We start from the raw sequence: 21,165 nt of genomic DNA, 5'->3' as shown, positions 1-21,165 counted from the left end.
TCATTGAACTATACATGAGGTTTGTGAACATTATCCTATGAAAGTTGTACATCAATAATCTGTATACACACACCCATACATGTACCTTCAGTTGATTTTGAGCAAAGCTTGTCTATTACAGCAAGCCTTTTCATTAGTCTCATATATACCACACAGTTTTCTGGGTTGGTGTCCTGTGCTGAGATCTTTATATCAATGAATTGTGGGACTGAGGTTAGTCCTCTGACTGGATATTCATCTACAGTTACAGAAAAGGTCGATAAAGCAGATTGTGTGTTATCCAGCTGCCTATTGTGAGCTGCTAAGAGTGTCACTAAAGGTGATGCCTTCTTATGCATCTTGATATTCAAATTCCAGTATTATGTTTGAAAAAAATACCCACATATACATTAATGAAAATGTTGTAATCACAATTGTTTTGGGGATTATGTCTAGACATAGCTGTTAAATAACTTCTTGATAAAGCTCAGTTTTATTTAGTTCAGAGTAACAGAAAAATATGCCTCGCTTATCACATGCAATTCCTGAAGTTACTAAGAGATAATAGTAATAATATCAATCAAGATCTATTCTTCTTGGGGCCGGGAGTTTGGCCTAGTGGTTAAAGTGCTTGCCTAGCATGCATGAAGACCCGGGTTCGATTCCTCGGTACCACATATATAGAAAAAAGTCGGAAGTGGTGCTGAGGCTCAAGTGGTAGAGCTCTAGCCTTGAGAAAGTCCAAGGACAGTGCTCAGGCCCTGAGCTCAAGCCCAGGACTGGCAAAAAAAAAAAAAGATCTATTCTTCTTGAGCTGGGAGTTTGGCCTAGTGATAGAGTGCTTACCTAGCAGGCACAAAGACCCAGGTTCAATTCCTTGGTACCACATTCATAGAAAAAGCTGGAAATGGTGTTGTGGCTCAAATGGTAGAGCTCTAACCTTGAGAAAGCCCAGGGATAGTGCTCAGGCCCTCAGTTTAAGCCCTAGGACTGATAAAGAAGAAGAAGGAGAAGGAGAAGAAGAAGGAGGAGGAGGAGGAGGAGGAGGAGGAGGAGGAGGAGGAGGAGGAGGAGAAGGAGAAGGTGAAGGAGAAGAAGAAGAGGAGGAGGAGGAGAAGAAGCAGAAGAAGCAGAAGAAGCAGCAGCAGCAGCAGCAGCAGCAGCAGCAGCAGCAGCAGCAGCAGAAGAAGAAGAAGAAGAAGAAGAAGAAGAAGAAGAAGAAGAAGAAGAAGAAGAAGAAGAAGAAATTCTTTTAAACAGTGGTTGTCTTGACTTCTAAAGTCCCTTTAACTTCCCATATGGTATTATGCCCAGATAATGTCATTAATTAAGATGGTTAACTTTAATATTATTTATTTTCTTTAAGCAAATTAATTTAAGCTTAACAGAGTACTTACTTTGAGTAATTACCAATGATGAAATTAATGTGCTCTATGTAATGTTTTGGAGCATTGTATCATATGCTTTAAATTGTTTTATGTTATTAGGATTGCAGTGATCAATAGAACTGTACTGAATCAAACCAAAGTGTTGATTGAAATGCTATGGCAGGAGACATTAGGTAGATACTTTTTAAATGAACAGTTGACAAAAGCATAAGAAAAGAAAAAACAACAAAAATCAGCTTTGGGGCATTTTATGTTGGTCATATTCAGTAGTAATCTGTAGAATAAGGGGTGGCTTAAAGACTCTTCATAAATACCAGGGAATTTTTTGTTGTTGTGCCTATTTGTGTTATGATTAAATGTAGCAGTTTCTACTGTAGTCATGATTATATTAAGATAAAAACCCAGATATCTATCAGTTTTCACAAGATTGCTGGAGAGTTCACTCTTCTAGGAGGTGCCTTTGTTTCTGGTCACCCTCCCTACCTTTCAGCCTAATCAATCAGTGTGTTTTCAACATTCTAGGAACCTTCTAGGCCTCATCCTGTCACTTGTAACTGAAGGTGTTACCGCCTATCTTACTCTGCCTCTCTTCTCCCTCTTCTTTCTCTGAGGTTCCTTTTTACCCAGTAGGCATATATGGACATACACTGATAGTTACGCTTTGTTTCTCTTTAACCTTTCTGGAAGCCATTGCTGTCTTGTGTGTCATTTACTTCTCAGTTCTTCATTGTATTAGAACTGCCATTTGTATATCACAATCTGCTATACACTGAATTCTCTTCCTCTTTTCCTTAATTCTTATGTTCAAGTCCTGGGGAGTGACTGTTCTCTGAATGAGCCTTTGGAGCATATATAAAAACTTAAAGCTATCTACCCTTTAACCAAAAAAAATCCCTGCTTCCCTATTTTTCTAATGATTCCTGCTTGTATGCCTTGATGGCATTGGAAGGTACTGGGTTACGATAAGCTCATGAAAGGGGCCAGAGGTCCTAACAGGATTAGTATCCTTATAAGAAGAGACATTCAAGAGCACCCCTTAGGCCTTAGGCCCCAAAACTTTGCAGTCTGTAAGCTAGGAAAAGACTTCCCATCAGAATCTAGCCACACTGGCATTCTCATCTGGTACTTCCAGCCTATAGAATGGTCAAAAAGCAAATTTATGTTTAAGTCCTCATCTCTCCATCTCTTGGTACTAGGATTTGAGTTCAGGGTCTCAAGTGTTCACATTGAGCCATGCCTCCATTTTTCTTTTTTGTTTTCCCCTCTCCTCCCCTCCCCTCCTATACCCTCCCCTCTTCTCTCTTCCCTCCCCTCCCCTCTCCTCTCCTCTTTTTTTGATAGGTGCTATGTTTTTTGCCTATGAAATACTGCTCCTGGTCCCAGAGTGTGGCATATTTTGATGGAGATGATCTAATAGATGATGTGGATCAAATTGCTGTGAGAATTTTACAAAATATGCATAGTTTAGAATCTCATACCTTAAAGGATTGTTGTAGTATAACAGGTGCCAAGTAGTTGTATATCTTTTGAGGGAAAGTCGGCATGAGCTGTTCTGGATAAGGGTGTGTATTTTTTTTTTTTTCCTATCCACTCTCAACCTCCTCTTGTGGTGCACAGAAGCCCTTCCTTATATGTCTAGACATTTTTGCCAGGTCATGTCCCTACTAGGTTTCAAAGGACATTTTTATGTCCAGCTCCTTCTCTGTGAATGATTATGCTTTTATTTCACTCCCTGGACTTTGGGATGTGGTCACCATTTGTTCCGCACTCCTGACCTTTTGTTTCTTCTTTGACATCAAAAAATTATCTCCAATATAAATAGACTTTGCTGTTCCATGTATTGATCTATAAATGTTGTTTGAGGAGTCACCCATCTTTTCATGTTTCAGTAAAGAAAATGCTTATCTTACTTCTTCCTTATCTCTCCTTGATAGTCCCCAAACTCTCATGGTCTTTTTAGCTTCTTAAGTTGCATTTCTAATAGTTACACCTGTTTTATGTTTTAGATATCTTGATCTTTTCTGGCTCCACTTGCACAGTTGGCCCACTGAGGTTATTTCCCTAAATTCACTCTCCCCATAGAGTGCTAGATTGTCGAAGATAGTATCTTTTATACTTTTTCTTCATTTCCACAGTGTGCAGTATAAAACTTGCTGAAAGTGATAGTAATTGATAAAAGTTGTCTGATTTAATGCAGCCATATGCCACATGAGGACAGTTGAGTTAAGGATGGACTTCATAGGCTATTTGGTCCTGTAAGGTTGTATCTCTTGAAGCTATGCTAGCCAACCTAGTTTATCAAAGTGGATTTTGTAATGTTGAAGCTGACATGAAGTTGCCTAACAGAATACCTCTCACAGTGTGCCTCCATTATTAGTGACACGTGAGTGTTCATCTCTGTGAGAGTTAACTGTGTGTGCTCGTTATTTCATAGAGCAGCTCGAGTATTTGTGGCTTCTTCATCATGTGGCTGGTGTCAAATTGAAATGACTTCTCATTGAAAGAATCTTTAGCACACCTAAAAGCCCTCAAGCAAAGAATCCCTTCTTTCCTATGGGTCTGACAGGACCTGCTTAGCAAATACCATCTGTAATGTACTATTATAGATGTGGCATCATTAATTGAGAAGCAATTCATGGATCTTCTGATATGATCAGAGTGGTACATTGTTGGCCCAAATATGCCAGTGCCTGTAATGCTTGTCTAAGGCTGATTGACAGCTCTCAGTTTCTCCTGTGCTTAAAGGACATGTTTTCTATATTTGAGTCCAGTATTTGAGTGATAAGAGATATGTCAAATGAGTTGAGAATTACTTAAATGAGAATTGCTCAGGCTCCTGATAAATGATTCCAGGTAATTCATTCTTCCAATTTTTCTGCATTGAAAAGAATCGCATTTGTGAATTAAGTGTCTTGATATCTTCAGGGGCTTCTATTCATCTAAGTGGCTAAGAAAATGTATACAGTGTTAATGTTTCTCTCATTTGGAGTAAAGTATCACCACAATTGTAAAACTGCATCTAACACTGTTGCGGGGATCATTCTTGAGTAGCTATTCCTTAAATAGCTGACGTTCAATATTTCTTTACAGAAGGAAGTTTCCCTGGCATTCTACTGATTCCCAAGTCAGAGTTAGAGTAATCAGAACTTTGTAAAAAATGACTCTAACCATAGCAGTAGACTGAGACTTTGGTATTCACAGTCTGTAGATTTACTTCCTTCTGCTCTTGAGGGTACCTTGGTACTCTTTGGAGGGTACTACCTTCTGGTGGTTATATTCTGTAGTGCTGCCTAAGAGCTTGAGAGAGATAGTAAGAGGGAGAGTCTGAACACATAGAAGGCGAAACAGATGAGGGCATTTTTGGTAGCTCAGTGATGGAACATGTGGGTCCCACACTAAGACAGAGCTGTCTTCTCAAAGAAAAATGTGGATCTGTTATTGCTCAGTGGCAGAGCTGCTCAACAGCCAAGATTTCTGTGTTCCCGCACCTAAATCCTAGAACAATTTGAGAGTGACATCCTTGGGCAGGGTAGGAGATCTTGTGATAGGTTGTTTTTTTCCCAAATAAAGTCAGTGAGGTCATTTCCCATTGAGACTCTCCGGTAATTAAGGTTCTACCAAGTTATAGTCATACCAGCACCATTTGAAAACAGAGTCCTTTGTCTCATCACCAGCATTAGCTGTTATTTTTCAAAGCTTCATTGCAAATGGAAAATATATTGATTTGGTTTTTCTGGTTACTACTGACACTATTTAGTCTTGAGGGTTGTTTGTGTACTTTGTCACTGTCTGTGTATAGTTCTAATTGATTTGTAATGAACAAGTTCATTATCTACAAGCAGAAATGACAACATTAAAAAGTAGCAACATTGATTAGAATAGCTTATTTGATAACTCAAAATCAGAAAAATTAAGCCACGAGTAACTTAAATTTATCACTCACCCATGTTTTTACTATTGAAGACAATACTCACAATTTACTTCTAAGAAAGTATCTGCATTTACATCAAGTTAATAATCAAAATGTCAACTTTATTATTTTCAATAGTTTATACAAATTAATTTCATTATTTGGGAGGATTAAGTATCTTTAATTACACAATGAAATAGTATTTAAGAACTTGTTTACATAGGTAATTAGGTTTTTACAGTGGGACCAATGTAGATCTTGTTTGTGAGTTAAGAAATTTCTTTTTTTTATGTCTATATAGTTATGTTTATATTTCCATTACCATGTCCATAGCTTTGGGTATGCAGTTATTGAGTCCTCGCTCTTGTAAAGAAATTTCTTTTTAATAGAGACATTATAACTTGGTTTATGAGATGCTTTTCTGGTTCTGGGAATTGAATTCAAGGACTTAGGATCACTTGACTTACTTGCAGGGCTGGTGCTCTACCACCTGAGCCCTGCTTCCAGACTGGCTTTTGCTGGTTGTTTTGCAGATGGAGTATAGCAGATTCTATTGCCTAGGCTGGTCTCAAACCTTGATCCTCCAGATTTCAGCCTCTTGAGTAGCTAGGATTATAGGGGAGAGTATATATAGATTAGATTGCCTGAGAACACCTAGGATACAATAAGCTACTTAAAAAGTGATCTATCTAGAAGTTAGTAATTGTATATAGAGATTCCCTTTTTGAATACTTGTTTGTTAAACACTTTGTTTAAAATATGATGTAAAAATCAATGCTAATAAATTCTTTAATAAAAAAAATCAAAAAGTATAGCTTTGAAAAAAGCCCTTTTTATTCCAGAGAGCATTTATAAGTCATTTTTATGTGAAAGTATAACTAAGTTCTTATGTTAGAAAAACAGGCATTTTTCTCTTTGTTTTACAATTTGGTTTCAGTTATTTAAACTAGTTATCCCAACTCTTTTTAGTTAAGTAGTTTTTTCTAACTTGTAGAAAATAAGGAATTTGCTTTCTTGTAGAGTATGTTAGCATTACTGCTGCTGTTGAGTTCAAAACAGAAGTGAGAAATGTACTCCTAACAGACTTCTTCCTTTATCATTGACAGAATGGTTAACTTGTGGAGTGAGAAATTAAACAGTGGTGCCTGTGGGCATCTGCACTGTTGAAGGTCTGGGGTTGTGTTTGTTAATGAAGTTCATCCTCAGAGGTACCCCTTAGGACATGAGAGCCCAGGGGCCTCTAAGACCTAATTGTAAATTACAGTGATATGTTCATGATTCCTTTTATACTTATCCGGTCTACTTCCCATTGCCTAACTCTCACACACACAAAAAATTATTTTCTAGTTAATGTTCTCTGGAAGAATGAGATTTTTGTTCTGGAACTATAGCATTAGACAGTTTATTCTTTGGGAATCTTGGACCCTGACTGGCTTCAGAAGCCATATATCTGCCATGTCAACCTTTCTCCAATCGTATTTTCATGTTAGAACATTTTGTTACTTTAAATAATTCAAATCAGGTGGGTCATCTGACTCAAAAATGTGTATGTGCTGGGAGTTACTGTTGGGAATGAAGAATGAAGAGACAGTGTTGGGCCTTCTCTGCTTAGTGCCAGTCCACAGGCAAAGAATATAGCTTCTTGCAGGCTCTTTCCAAAGGATAGCCTTTTAATTAGATGAAAAAAAAATTGTGTTTTCCTGTTCATTTCTTTTCTTTCTTTTTATGCAGTCCAGTATACTTGTAAAACAAGGTCTCCTATCCTTTCTTAATCTAATTATGAAAGCCAGGGGAGAAAATAATTCTGCGTAATTGCTAAGACCTGGTCTTTGCAGGCCCCCAGTAACTGCTCTCTCTCCCAAAGACTCCATTCCTTCTGCCTTCTGTGTTTACTTCCAGCTCTGTGGCTTTGATCTTTGTCATCTGCCTCCATTATTCTCTGTATATCTGCCTGATGCTCTTTTAGCTTGTACTTTCCTCCGATGGTTCTGTTTATTGCCACCACCCTTGTTCAAGTCTTTATTGAATCTCACGTGGGTTATTGCAGTAAAACCTGACTGATCTCCCCACTTTATGTCTTTGCCAATCCATCCTTCACATAGCCGCCCCAGTAATCTTCCCCAAGTGGTGCTGGGATTTTGTTCCTTTCCTCACTGAAAATGCTCCAGTGACTCCCTGCCACCGGTGGAATAAAGCAGCTCTCGGGTGCCACTTGCTGGACTTCTGCCGCCGGCCCCAGGCTGCTTTGCACCACAGCGCCCTCTGTAGCCACACTTTGCCCTTCAGCTCTGTGCTTTCCTGTCTGCCTAAAGTCTCATTCGGAGTTTGATTTTCTCTGTGATGTTGTCCTCCTTTTTGACTTCAGCCAGAAAAATCCCCTCTCCCCCCCCTTTTATGTTTAAGAGTTGCTTTTTTCCCATTTAGCAAATAGTCTCAGAACATGTGCTAGGGAGGTAAGAGGAGTAAAACCAAGCTCCTATTCTTGGTTTGCTCATGTGTACATCTAGTCATATGAGGGCCTGGGGTGTAGTATGCTAATCAGAAAATAGAGGGGTCACAGATGGTACCCACAGATTTCTTGGAGGTGGCAGGGTGTTTGTCCACTTTGTTACATTCTCTTCCTGCTACTAAGGGTGTTTGGTGATATTTGCTCCTTTTTCGTTACATGCAGTATTTAGAGAATCTCTTTCCTTCCCTCAAAATAATTTCATGACAGCCTTTCTTTTCCTGTCATTTTCCCTATATATCTTTGATGGATGTGTGCATTTATCTATATATCTATCTGTAAGCTTCATCTCTAGATTTGATATTCATCCATCCACCTAACTGCAGAGGACAGTCATAGAGTTTGTGGTACCCAAATACTATTTATGATTCATGGGCTTAATGAGGTCAAGGTCCACAGGTACTTGATATACCATCAGGTTCCTGGTGTACAGCACAGAACTGTGATGCTTTTTTAGCATTACCTGGTGGTGTACACTGTAAAGAAAAAGTAGTGTGTTATACTAATAGCCCGTTCTTCTCTTTTCTTGAAGAAATTAGTGTCCAGATTGTGAGTAGCTGTCTCCAGGACAGTTATGGTCTTGTGTTGTATACAAGTTACCCTCCTACTGTTGTCCAGAGGGTTGTGGCAGGCAGAAGCAGAGATGAAGTTTAACAAAAGGAAAACTGCTCTGGGAATCAGCAGTGTGCCAGCTTCTTAGGAAGCAATCCTTTCCAAATCCTCCCTGTGCGTTTAAAGGTTGTTAGGATTTAGAAAACGAACATCCATCTAATAAGTCTTCTGCAGGCGGAAAGGCCTCTCTGTGCCCGGCTTCTGCTAAGGTTGTAGTGTCCAGGCAGGGCAAGCAGCGGGTGAATGGCTGAGCCTTCTCCTAGCCAGCCATGCACTCAAGGCTATACTGGTGTTGAGTACAATGTAGTCTCGTGGGGTCTTGGCACAGGGGAGTGAGATGGCTAGTGCCTTTGCTTGTATGTTCTTGGAGGGCAAGAGGTTAAACATTTTTGATTACAGAATACTTTTAAAAGCTAAGAAAAACAAAAACAACCGAGGTGTATCTGAGTGACTAGCAAAAACTGATGTTAAGCATTCTCTTAAATGTAGGACATGTAAACTCAGTCATTAAACAGTGATGACATAATGATTGGGGGAAATGGTTTTATATTCTTTCCTAACAGAATGACCCTTTCTCAAAATTTCTTTCCATTTCTCTTACTTCCAGATAAGTTTATTTGGTTTAAATGCTTTTCAGGATATTAATTTGAATTGAAATGTTTTTCTCATGAGTATTTTGATTTTTAGATCATTACATTTAAGTGGTAAAATAAAGACACCTAACAAAGTTAATTGTTTCTTCAAGCAAGTTAGAATATTTGTTAAGGCTACCTAGAGATCTGTATAAATAATTGCAGTGTGTACATACTTTAACCATCTGTGTTATTCACATTAATTTTGTAGCATCAGGGGACTGCTCTTATGAACCATAAAGCTGCTTTGCTTGAAGCACCTCAGCTTTGAAAGCGCTGGGAGGGAATTGTGTACAGTTGAGTAGTTGTGATATTTGGGAAGCATTTGTGAATTCTTGGATTAGCAGCGTGGCTCACATCTCCCAGTGGAAGACATGTAATGTATTAAAAAGGCAATATTGAGATGCTCAGTTTTTAACTACGATGTACCTTAACGTAAGTACTTCTCATTTAGAAATCAGCTTTCCTTACATATGTAAGAGTGAACTTCTGAAAGGATAAACTGATGGTAGATGATGAGTGCTTGTTCATGAAATAACAGGGCATTTCAGCCACATCACCACACACAATTTTAAAGGTAACGCAACCAGCTATGCCATATTTTACAATTCATTTGTTCAACATGTTGGTGGGAAATAAATGACTATTCTACTCTATGGATTTCCTAGTTATTTCTCAAGTTGGAATGGTGAACTCTTGGTAAAGAAAATACTGTCCGTATCTGCAGAAACAACAGTTTCTGTTAAAAGCCAGATTACCAGTTCAAATTTACATCAGATTACCTCAGATTTACATCCTTATTTAAGTCTTTAAACATGGTCTTGAAAACATCCTAAGAGGACACCTGCCTTGAATATTTGTTTCAGTTAGGAAATTTCCTTGTAGTGGTGTGGTTGGCAGAGTAGACTGGCAAGTTTTCACCAGCTACTTGAGAATCTTGTGGCCCAGGGGGACCAGGGCCATGTCACCCATGGACACTTTTTTGTTGTTGTTCTTGTTGATAGTGGGACTTGAACTCTAGACCTGGGTGTTATCTCTGAGCTCTTCAGCTTAAGGCTACCACCCTACCCCTTAAGCCTCAGTGCCCAACTGGCTTTGAACCTTGATCCTCAGATTTCAGCCTCCTGAGTAGCTTAGGATTATATGGGTGGGCCACCAGGCCTGGCCCATTTACTCTTTGTACTGAACTTACTTTGACGTTTTACTAGTCTTTAATTTTTAATTATAGTTAGGAAAGCATTGCAACAAAATTGTTTCTGTTTTCATCTGTTCTCCTCATTAGTTGTCTTCCAGCTCCCATTTACTTATTTAGCAAGTTGTGGTAAACTGTGAGCTGAACCTCAGAATAAAAGACTCTTTCTTACTCATTCTTTTGATCATCCTCACTGAACTTTTAGATGCAAGCTACCCAGTTTATGTTGACTCTACAGAAAGAACAGGAATTTTCTAGGAGGGAGAAAGGTGGAAGAGGGATGCACCTAGCCTGTTCTAGGCCAAGGACATGGAGCTAAAGAAGATATTTCAAAGAATCAGGGTGGTTCATATCTTTTGCATCTGGCTAGAAATGAGCCTGGAGAGGTAGGTGGAGCCAAATAATGAATGGCCTTGCCAGTAGAATCATCATGTAATCTTTTAAACCAGGACATGAGGGTGAAAGGGGTAGCTCTAAATTATCCATAGAGCCTAGGAGTGTAGCTCAGTGGGAGTGGATCTGCATGGAATGCTGGAAAGTCCTGGGATCAATTCCTAGCACCTATGTGCGTATGTGCAGACGTGTGTACACAGACACACCACACACCACAGTTTGTTTGCTTGTTTGTTTTTTAAGAAAGGTAAGTGATCTTGAGACAATAGCCCCACACAGACACTGCTGAGGAACAGAGAGGTGTGTGGCTGCTTTGTTCAGGAGTTTGTGCTTTATAACTCAATTGCAGAAGGGTGATTTTAGGGTTAGTGGTATAATGAATGGTGTGTTGGAGGTAAAGTTTGGGAATCCAGGTGTGTGTAACTTGTTTAGGAAAGTGACACCTGCTAGGAGACTATCTGCTTCAGGTATATGGCTATATCATAATGTCTCAAAAGAGACATTGAAGGGGCCAAATGATAGGACTTGGTGACTTGTTTTCAAGGTAGAGTATTGCTTTATTGGTGGACTGTGATCCTCCTCCTGTACTTCTCCATGTTGCCAGAAGGGACAGGCACACACCATTGCCCCTAACCATTATGTTTGTCCTGTATCTGGGATAACAGGTGTGTACTACCATGCCCAGCTGTTAGTTGAGCTGGAGTCTTGAGAACTTCTTTTTACCTGGCTATCCTTGAATCTTAAGTGAGAATAGTTTTTTCTTATACATGAAGCAGTGGGCTCATGCTCTCAGAGCCTATTGGGGGAATGGAATTGATGTGTTAGATGAAGATGACTTTATTCAGTTTTGTCATTGCATCATTAATCACAAAATGGTCCATATTGTTTGTTTCTTCCTTATCCAGCAGTGTTTATATCACCTATTTGTGATCAGTTCAACAATGGATAATGGGTTTGTCACTATCAAGAGACGAGAAAGTTGGAAGGAAGCAGTGGTCAGCAATGTCCATTTTCAAAGCAGTCAAAGCTGGAAAGGCTGAATGAGCTTCTTATGCATCTGCCTTAGGAAGGTCTCGGTGACTTTGGCAGGAGCAACTGACTCTTTAGAGGTGTCCTAGTACAACTGAGCAACCCAGGGACACAAACCTAAGGATGTGTAGTCAGCTCTTTTGAGGACCCACCTGGAGTCCTTACACATCTTCTCTTGTAATACTAAGCAAGTAGTAGTTTGGGATGTTCAGGAAAGCTTCACAAAAGTTTTCTGGTTTCAAAAGCCATATAATGAATGATTGTTGTCCTTAATGTAGTATGTTGTCTCTCATCTCCTTTGCTGTCCCTTGATTATCTCATATTGGTATAGTATCTCACTTTGTTATCTGATAAATTGAATTTATTTGAATTTGGATATTTGAAATTTGATAGGGAAGGGGGGAAAACCAAGACGGGCGGGAGGTGTGGGGGGGGAGGGAAACGGGTACCAAGACATGTGAAAGGGTATCAATGTATGTGAATTAATGCACCTTCTATCTGGCAAATATCATGTAACCCTTTTACTAATTACAATAAAAAAAAAAAGTTTTCTGGTTTCCAGATTGCTTGATGGTTGTTTATCCCCCATCTTAAATCGAAGAAGAGTTTAATAGTAGAGATGAACTCTTAGTGAGAGTTTATAGTTAAAGATTGGGCCCTGATGGGTTTTTTAAATTAAGTCAGGGAGAAAATCATCATATTTGTTTTTGTTTGCTGGTTTGTAGAATACCTATGATCCACTTCTCTATCCTCATGGGTTCTTGCCAGCCCTCCAGGGTGTATTCTCAGTAGAGAGTAAAGTATGCTGAAAGATGAGCTTCTTCAAGGACAAAGGGACAGGCATTTGCTTTTCACACTTAGAATGAAAGTGTGGCTTGCTCACTAACTGTGACTAAACAGCATGAAGCTGCATAGGCAGCTGACTTAGGCCTTGAGGTTGCTAACCAGTGGATCTCTGAGAGCAGAAAAATGAAATCCTGTCTCCTGTTTCTTATTCATTCCACTCTTTGTCCATGGGGATGCAGCATTTGTGAAGGAATCAATTATCCATTTGTTAGTCAGAGGAGCCTTACAAATTATACATTAGCAGATTGATTTCTTAGGTCACAGTTGGGGGCCCAATGGCTTAGGTGGGATGAGGGGCAGTGGGGGGGAGGGGGAAGAAGTTGCCACAAAGAACACTATTAAAAGTAGCTTTTCAAATGACCATGAATTTATTCCTAACTGAAGAGTTGGCATAATCCATACTAAGTGTGTTTATTTCAAGCATTTTTTATTAGGTAATTGATTATCACATGAGGTGTACATGTTTCTTTAAGAACTTGAGACCACCTGTAGTGGAGTTGGATTTAGTGGTATGTGCTGGCTCTCACTCCTCCTGCTTCCTCGGACTTCTTTCTTTATTCCATTGAGGAATATGTTCTATAGTGTCAGCTTGACATTATTGATTTTTGAACAGACTCCCTTATATTGTCCAGAATTCCAAACATATCTCCATTAGGAACAAAACTGTAGCTAATGGAAAGTACAGCTGAGACCATTTCTCTCTAGTCTTCTTTGGTCACTTTCCCTTTTCTATATCTGCTGCAATGTTCCACCTTTGCAAATGTGCATTTCAAATTGTGTGTTAGGTGTGACTGTCTGCCCCTCAGCTGTTATAGCAGACAATCAGGATCTCTGTCTGCCAGGTTTATCTTCAAGCTTGTGGGCATCCTGCTTCCTTTCTTGTGTGTGAACCTTTGTTTCCAGATACAGATGAAGCAGATATGTCAGGCAGTTGTTCTTGTGCATGAAAGCAATGATGATGGATGTAGTCTGGTTGCAAGTACCACTGACAGTTATAATTTAAATCTTATTATTTATTAAATCTTATTTATTAAATGTTAGAGAATTTTTATATAAATGGAATATGTATAGTGATGACTCAAAGTAAAAAATATGTGCTGTAGTTCCCTGGAATGATGGCTTTAAAAATTCATCTTGATTTTTGTTTCTTTTTGTTGTGGGAATTAATGAATTTGCTACTTAATCAGGTTTTTGAAATATTTATCTTCTGATTAAAAACACCATATATACTTGTAGAGCACTAGCAGAACATAGGAAGGGGAAACTTTACAATCAGATATAACTGGTGCTAATATTTCAGAGTGTTATAAAGAATACATACATAAGCAAGGTAGTATTTGTAAACATTGGGTCACACACTCAATCTGCATCGATCCTAACTTCATGATTTGAGAGCACTGTTCCTCGGTGATCAGATTCAGGACATGCTGGCCTCATGGAAAGCTCTTACACTTTTGTGAAGGTTGACTTCTGGGCAAGGCTACAGGTCAGAAACCAGCCAAAGAGCATTCTGGATAAATTTTGTCTGAAGAAGCAACAGGAATTGCCTACAGATCCAATGAGCATAGCAAATAAGATTAGGAGTAAGAAATGTCTCCAAAGTTTTTTGTTGTTGTTTTTTGTTTTGTTTTTCCCCTAAAGAAACCAAAAAGATAAAAGGCATTAACTCAGATGCACAACATATTCACAAGTCTCTCAAGGTCCTGGAGGTTGTGGCTTAAATGATAAAAGTGCCTGCTTAGCAAGCATAAGACTCTGAGTTCAAACCGCCATACTAGGGGGAAAAACAAACCAAAACAAAGAACCCCTCTATGAAGGAATGTGAGAATTTTGGTTTTAGGAAACATTTTAATTTCAATGCTTGCTAAGCAAGCATGCAAGACCATAAATAAAATCTCACATGTTGGTCAGGAATATTGAAAGTTCAGTTAGGAGCTAATGGTTTAGGACTCATTTCTGCCCTCAAGAAGAGTACTATTGTTGAGTATAGGTGTAAAATATAAGGAAGATAAAGACTAGACTGCGATAGAGGATCAGAGATAAGGACTATCCAGGAAAATGACTGAGATGGAATGGCCAGAAATTTCAAAGGACAACCTGACCCCTGTGGCATCATGTCATGAGGCAAAGAAGAGGAATTCCCAGCAGTGTTACATGATCTGATTGGATAAAAGAAGTTAGAAATCAGTTTGGACCATCAACTTGAGCAACACTGGGATCATCTTCTCTTAAACTTTCGTAGAGGATTAAAAACTTGAGAAAAGCTGAGGAAACTATGAAAACTGGCCAGGCCTCATCTTACTAAGTGCCATGATGTCTGTATACATATTGTATAATTAATTCACTGCGGAACATGAAAACTAAGAAAGACTAAATTTGGAGCCCCCTGCTTGCTAGGCAGGCATTCTATCTCTTGAGACATGCCTCTAGCCCCTTTTTGCAGATAGGGGTTTTCATAATGCCCAGTGGACCTGGGCTGCAGTTCTTCTATTTGTGCTTCCTGTGTTTTTACCTATCCCTGTAGCTGGGGTAATGGGCGTATGCTATCATGCTCAGTCATTGATTGAGATGGAGTCTCATGAAATTTTATACCTAGTCTGATCTTGAGCCGACCTCTGCCTTCCAAGAAGCTAGTATTATAAGATTGAGCCACTATACCTAGCAGAGAATTATCTCTGTGTATGTAAATATTTATTACATGATAAATGTTTTTAGGAGTAAGATAATTATTAATTAGTGCTAGCCCAAATGCATATCTGTTTACAAGAAAATAAAATGATTTCTGAAAAGGTTTAAGACTTGAATATAAGAAATAAGGTAAACCATGTGACAAAAATATAGAAGACCACATATGTAAATAATGTCTGGGTGAACATAAAACAAGAAACATATTTGTAAGGAAAAATGGGCAAAAGATGTGAATGCGCATTTTATACAAGAACAAATTAATTGGTCAGTAGACATAGAAAAATGTTTATTAGTAGTCAGGGAAATGAATCAATAAATATTGATCACTAACAGAAGAAAGTTTTTTAAAAATCTGTTGCTAGTAGAAATGAGACAAAGAGGATTGTTCTATCCCATAGTTATGATTTGTTTTAGTGTTGCTAGTATGTGCTACAAACTTTTTGTTCCGGGAGCATGGTGGTGTAATGATGTTTGTCCTCAAAATATTGTATGGTATAGCCACAAAGTGTTGCTGTGTTTTTGGACGGGATGTCAGGACATCCTATCTATTCTGTAGTTTCATCTAGATTCATTTGCCTTATTGGGAGGTAGGGATGCCATCCTGAGAGTACCACTGTCTTTAGAAGGTACATGCCAGGTCTTTGGAAAGGATACAGGGTGATTGAGACAAAGTAAGGACAGACTATGAACCTTTTGGTCACAGAGTCCAGGAACAGAGTAATTACATTCTGATACGTGTATGGAAATGAAATATCCAATGTAATCTGGAATGATGAAATACTCAAAAATGTAAGCTGGAATGAAGAACTTTGCACTGAGCATTCGATTTCTTTTTTTTTTTTGGTAGGTCATGGGGCTTGAACTCAGCCTGAGCACTGTCCCTGAGCTCTTCAGCTCAAGGCTATCACCTTACCCCTGGGTCTGGGCGTTGTCTCTTAGTTCTTCTGCTCAAGGCTACTGCCCTACCCTTGAGCCAAGCCCCACTTCCCACTTTCTAGAGGTTAATTGGAGATAAGAGTCTCAGGTCCTTTTGTGCCCAGGCTGTCTTTGAACCTTGATCCTCAGATCTCAGCCTCCTGAAAGCCAGGATTACAGAAGTGAGCCACCGCACCTGTGAGCACTCTATTTTTCTTTTTCTTTTTCATTTTATTTTTTATTATTGAAGTAATGTATAGAGGAGTTACAGTTACATTCATCAGGTAGTAGGTGCATTACTTCTCACACATTGACACCCCTTACCCCATCTTATGTTTTTGTCCCCATTTCCTGCCACCACCCCCTCCCAATCATCTTGTTTCCCCCATTCCCTTTCCTATTTCAACTACACAAATATAAAATACCAGATAACACAGTCAGATACACTAACAATATGAGATTAACCAAAGGACAACAAAGGAGAAGAGAAATAGCATAGTACATTAAAAAACAATCACTCAAGATAAAGCTCTTGTTTCCCTATCCCAGACATCCTTTCATTTAGTCTCATCATATATGACCTTATGTACCTAGGTTTTGCACTATTGTGATCCTCTGATAGTGAGCACTCTATTTTTTTGTCTGTATTCTGTAGCACTGTACAATAGATTTCTCTGCATGGAGAAGATATTCTGGGAATTTTAGCTCCTAGTCACATATGGTTGTTTTAGCTCCTAGTCACATATGGTTGTTGAACTACTGACACATGTATTTCAACTGAAGAACTGACTTTTGAAATTGGCTTAATTGCATTAAGTGTTTTGGCTTACAATTTAAATAGCCATGCCTGTACAATACCCTAATCAAAGGCACAGGAATTCCAGACTATATATACCAAAGCTACATTCATATTTATGTTGAACATAGTCCATGTTTCTATTTCGATTTGCAAAACAAAATATGTCATGAACTCTGGCATGTAAACAAGCCACTGATTCAATCATGTAAATATTACAGAATGAAACAATTATTGTTGGTACATGTTTTTCCTGAGGTTTTACATGTCCATTTGGTTTTTGTGTGTTTTTCAGAGCCCGGTGAAGATAAACCAGATTAGCTTGGATGAGAGTGGAGAGCACATGGGCGTGTGTTCCGAGGATGGCAAGGTATGGTTTGAGGTAGTCCCACTGCTCTAGCAGTGACACCAGTGACCATGCCTGGCCCCAGGTGATCAGAACTGCACTCAGCTTCCTATTCCTCTGCCTCAAGAGAACCTTGATTATTCTCTTCGAGTATCGGACTTGCTTCCGATTGCTCATAATTAAAGTAAAATATATTTTGCACAAATGTGCCTTAGGAAAAGTAATTACAAGAATGTCAATAATCTAACTAGTATTAAGCTGATTAACAGCCATGGCAGCGTGACGTGTCACCTTAATCATTACTGGGGTGCCACTTAGACTTCAGTGACTGGCCTGCAGCTCCTGTAAGACAGTAGTTTAATTCCTCTCTGCCATAAATCCACAAAATTGGATTTTGTGGGCATGATTTCTGTGGGCTGGTGGTTTTCATTTTCGCACTGAAGTTATGAATGTTACTCTTGAATTATAGAATCTTTTGATAAGCAATCATAGTTTATCAGAAGAATAAAGTGTCTTACAATGGCCACATTAAATAAATGTAAAATCAATATATGTACAGTTTTCTAAAATCTTGGCACCTACTTCCATGGCTGAGGACATACATCATTTGCACAGTGTATAACTAACAATTATCAGTGCTTCTTGCTGATGTTGAGTTGTGGCATTTAGTGCTTGTGGTGATTGATTTTCCACTTAGAAGAATGTCTTTTTTGTTTTTAAGTCAATGGAAGTCTTTTGTAATGTTAGTTTGCAATGATAAAATTCTAATGCATAGTGTATTAAGGCTACTTTTGTAGAGTAACTATTTAAGAAGAGATTGCATTAAGTATCATTATAGAGCCTCACATACTCCTTACTGAAGAGAAATTCCCTAATCTAATAAGTATATTTTAATGTACTCCAAAGTCAGTGGACCATTAAGGTAAGTAAATTAAAACAGTATACTCAGTGTAAAAGCGATGCCCATTCCTCTCTGTTCATAAAAGCAACACAGAGTCCTCCTGACACATAAGAAATGTTTTCTATATCTCAGTCTAGTGTAGCCCAGAGAGTCTTCTAAAGAGTACCCAGGGCACCAGCGCTTTTATAAAAGCACATCAGATTGTACAGGACTTTGTAAAATTCTCAGGAGAGCGTGATAATGAGGGAGAACCTGGTTTGTGTAGAAATTGAGAAGAATCAATCACATTCTTAAAACATTTTTTTTTATGTTTCTAGTATTTAACTGCAAGGAAATTTAATCTCAATTTTTTTTTTTAATTTGAGGAACTTCTTTCCAGAATGATACCAGGTTAATTAAAACAATTTAACAAAGGAGAATATTTTTTATGGGGTTAAAAACACATTTTCCTATATAGACTATACCCTCATTAGTCCAGCCCCCTCTCACTGATACTTACCTCCCAACAGAGCCAGTTTCTCTCTCCTTTACCCTAGCTCTTATGGATAACAGCAGTGGTTGAGGTTGTGCATGCTGCTTTCACACGTAGTTGCCGTATAGCTCAAAATTATTCACCCTCTTTCTTCCCTTCCCCTTTCCCTTCTCCTGAGTGGTCCCATAGACTCTTGTTCTGTCTGTCTATCTAACCATGTATAGAGGTATACTACATATATAGGTTCAGGTCCATGAATTCTCTTTTAATTGTTAGCTTCCTCATTGTTTTGTTCAATATGATACCTTCCAGTTCCATCCATTTTCATGTAAATAACAGAATTTCCCTTTTTGTATGGTTACATAATATTCCATACTATTTTTTTTTTTACCACATCATCATCATCCATTCATCTACTGTTGGGCACAATGGCTGATTCCATAGTTTGACTGTCATCAACAGTACTGTGATAAGTATATGTGTATTGGCATCTTTCTTTTGTATTGATTTACTCTTCTTAGGATATTTGCCAGTACTGGAGAGGTCCTAGGGTAGTCTATTGTTAGTTTTGTTTGTTTTTTTTTTTTAAGAATATATTTTGATGGGGCCAGGAGTTTGGCCTAGTGGGAGAGTGATTACCTAACATTCACAAAGACCCGGGTTCGATTCCTTGGTACCACATACATAGAAAAAAGCTAGCAAGTGGTGCTGAGGCTCAGGTGGTAGAGCTCTAGCCTACCAAGGACTGTGGTGAGGCCCTGAGTTAAAGCCCAGGACTGACCAAAAAAAAAAAAAAAAAAGAATATATTTTGAAAAAACAACTCTGTCATATATTTTATTAGCATTAGTAGAGCTGAAAATCTTGCAGTGCACATATTTGTGTAAAGGGTCCTTAACCACAGGTCAGCCATTATTGTGAAAATTGAAGAGCTCATTCAGACAGATGTAGACACAATGGTAGTGAAGATAAAGTCAGAAAGGTCATGGTCTCCTGATCTAATATCCAGAGCTTTCTTTTCTTATTCTTGCTTTCCAATACACCTTTGAGGGGCCATTGTAAGTTGTACTTGTTTGGTATAGTAAGACTCATGAGCAAACAGTTGTCAGTATTCCAACAACTTTTGATGTTTGCATTCATTTGTAGAGTTATAATTCTAGCATTTGATTAAATTATAGTTTACTGAACTGGTGCTCACTTGTGGTCTTTTTCTCTTATAACTTTTCTCTGTTTGAGTTCTAAATTGGGGGATATACAAATGCATACATTGTATACATTGTATACATTGTATGTGTATCTGTGTATCTTCAATTTCACCTAACATATCTTTATAAGTAACCTTTCAAGTTCAACTTACTGACATATAAGTAACCATTCAGATTTACCATCTACCAGATTTATTTCTCATTTTTCACATATACTACTTTTATATATAAAGTAGCCTGTAAAATTCTGGGGCCAGGAGTTTGACATAATGGTAGAGTGCTTGCCTAGCATGCATGAAGACTTGTATCCGTGTATCCATACATGGATACATACATACTCAGTACTACATACATAGAAAAACAAAGCCAGAAGTGGTGCTGAGGCTCAAGTGATAGAGCTCTAGCCTTGAGAAAGTCCAAGGACAGTGCTCAGGCCTTGGCTCAAGCCCAGGCTGGCAAAAGAAATAAAAAATTTTAAAAAAATCTGGTGGGAATGGTTTCAAAGTTTGGGAGATGATGTTCACTTTTTTCTGACCCTTTGGAGACATTTCTAGTGTAGTCTGCTGCTTTAAGAAATCTCAAAAGTCTGTATGCAGCTTACACAGCAGCATTAATAAATTCTCCTTATAATTGTGGTTAAGTTATGACTAGTTTTGGTCTTGTCTCGAATGCAGTGAGTCTTTTTGAATCATATACTGAGATATTGTTTACTTCAGTTACAATTTTGGTTATTATTACTTCAGTTCCATGTGTTCTCATTTCTTCAAAGGAATTCAGTTCAGTAAAGCCAGAGGCAGTTTCGCCCAGAGGCAAGAGTGTAGTCCTGTGGGTTTTTTTTTCCATTTATTTTTTATTGTAATTAATAGAAGGGTTACATTATATTCACTAGATAGAAAATGCATTACTTCACATTGATACCCTTTCTTATGTCTTGGTCCCCATTTCCCTCCCCCCACCCTCGCCCCTCATCTTGTTTTCCTTCCCTATCCGATTTTAAATAACCGAATATGCATATATCCAATATATCAGATAACAAGGTGAAATACTGTAACAATATGAAATAACCAAGGGACATCAAAAGAGATAGGAGATAACATAGTACATTAAGGACAACAATCACTCATTATATGGTTTTTGTTTCTATATCCTGGAAGTCTTTTCATTTGCTTGGCTGGCACCTGCTCAGCTGCCCTCCTTATCTCAGCAGGCAGTGGTTGGCCCACCCAGGAGCATATCAGCTGTTTTTATCACCATGTAAAAATCACCTCCATTCTGATGCTTGTAAGTGTGTGAGGTTTATTTTCCTGTAGTCAAGCAAGGAGAATGTTACTTAAGCAGTCATAGAAGTTAGCTTCCT

At 38.5% G+C, this 21,165-nt stretch overlaps 1 protein-coding gene across 1 annotated transcript in view; it reads left to right on the top strand.

Moving 5' to 3' along the window:
- The window catches only part of Vps41 (VPS41 subunit of HOPS complex), a 111,345-nt gene that overhangs the window by 18,490 nt on the left and 71,690 nt on the right, over nt 1–21,165 (top strand). Inside the window, exon 4 of the mRNA XM_090333141.1 lies at nt 17,182–17,256. Within this exon, the coding sequence (XP_090189267.1) occupies nt 17,182–17,256 (75 nt within the window). The remainder of the gene's footprint in view (nt 1–17,181; nt 17,257–21,165) is intronic.

This window comes from Megascapheus bottae, chromosome 5 (assembly GCF_031878675.1).
Source record: "Megascapheus bottae isolate mThoBot1 chromosome 5, mThoBot2.hap1, whole genome shotgun sequence".
NCBI classification, from domain to species: Eukaryota; Metazoa; Chordata; class Mammalia; order Rodentia; family Geomyidae; genus Megascapheus; species Megascapheus bottae.
This window is presented reverse-complemented; position numbering and strand designations above follow the sequence as displayed.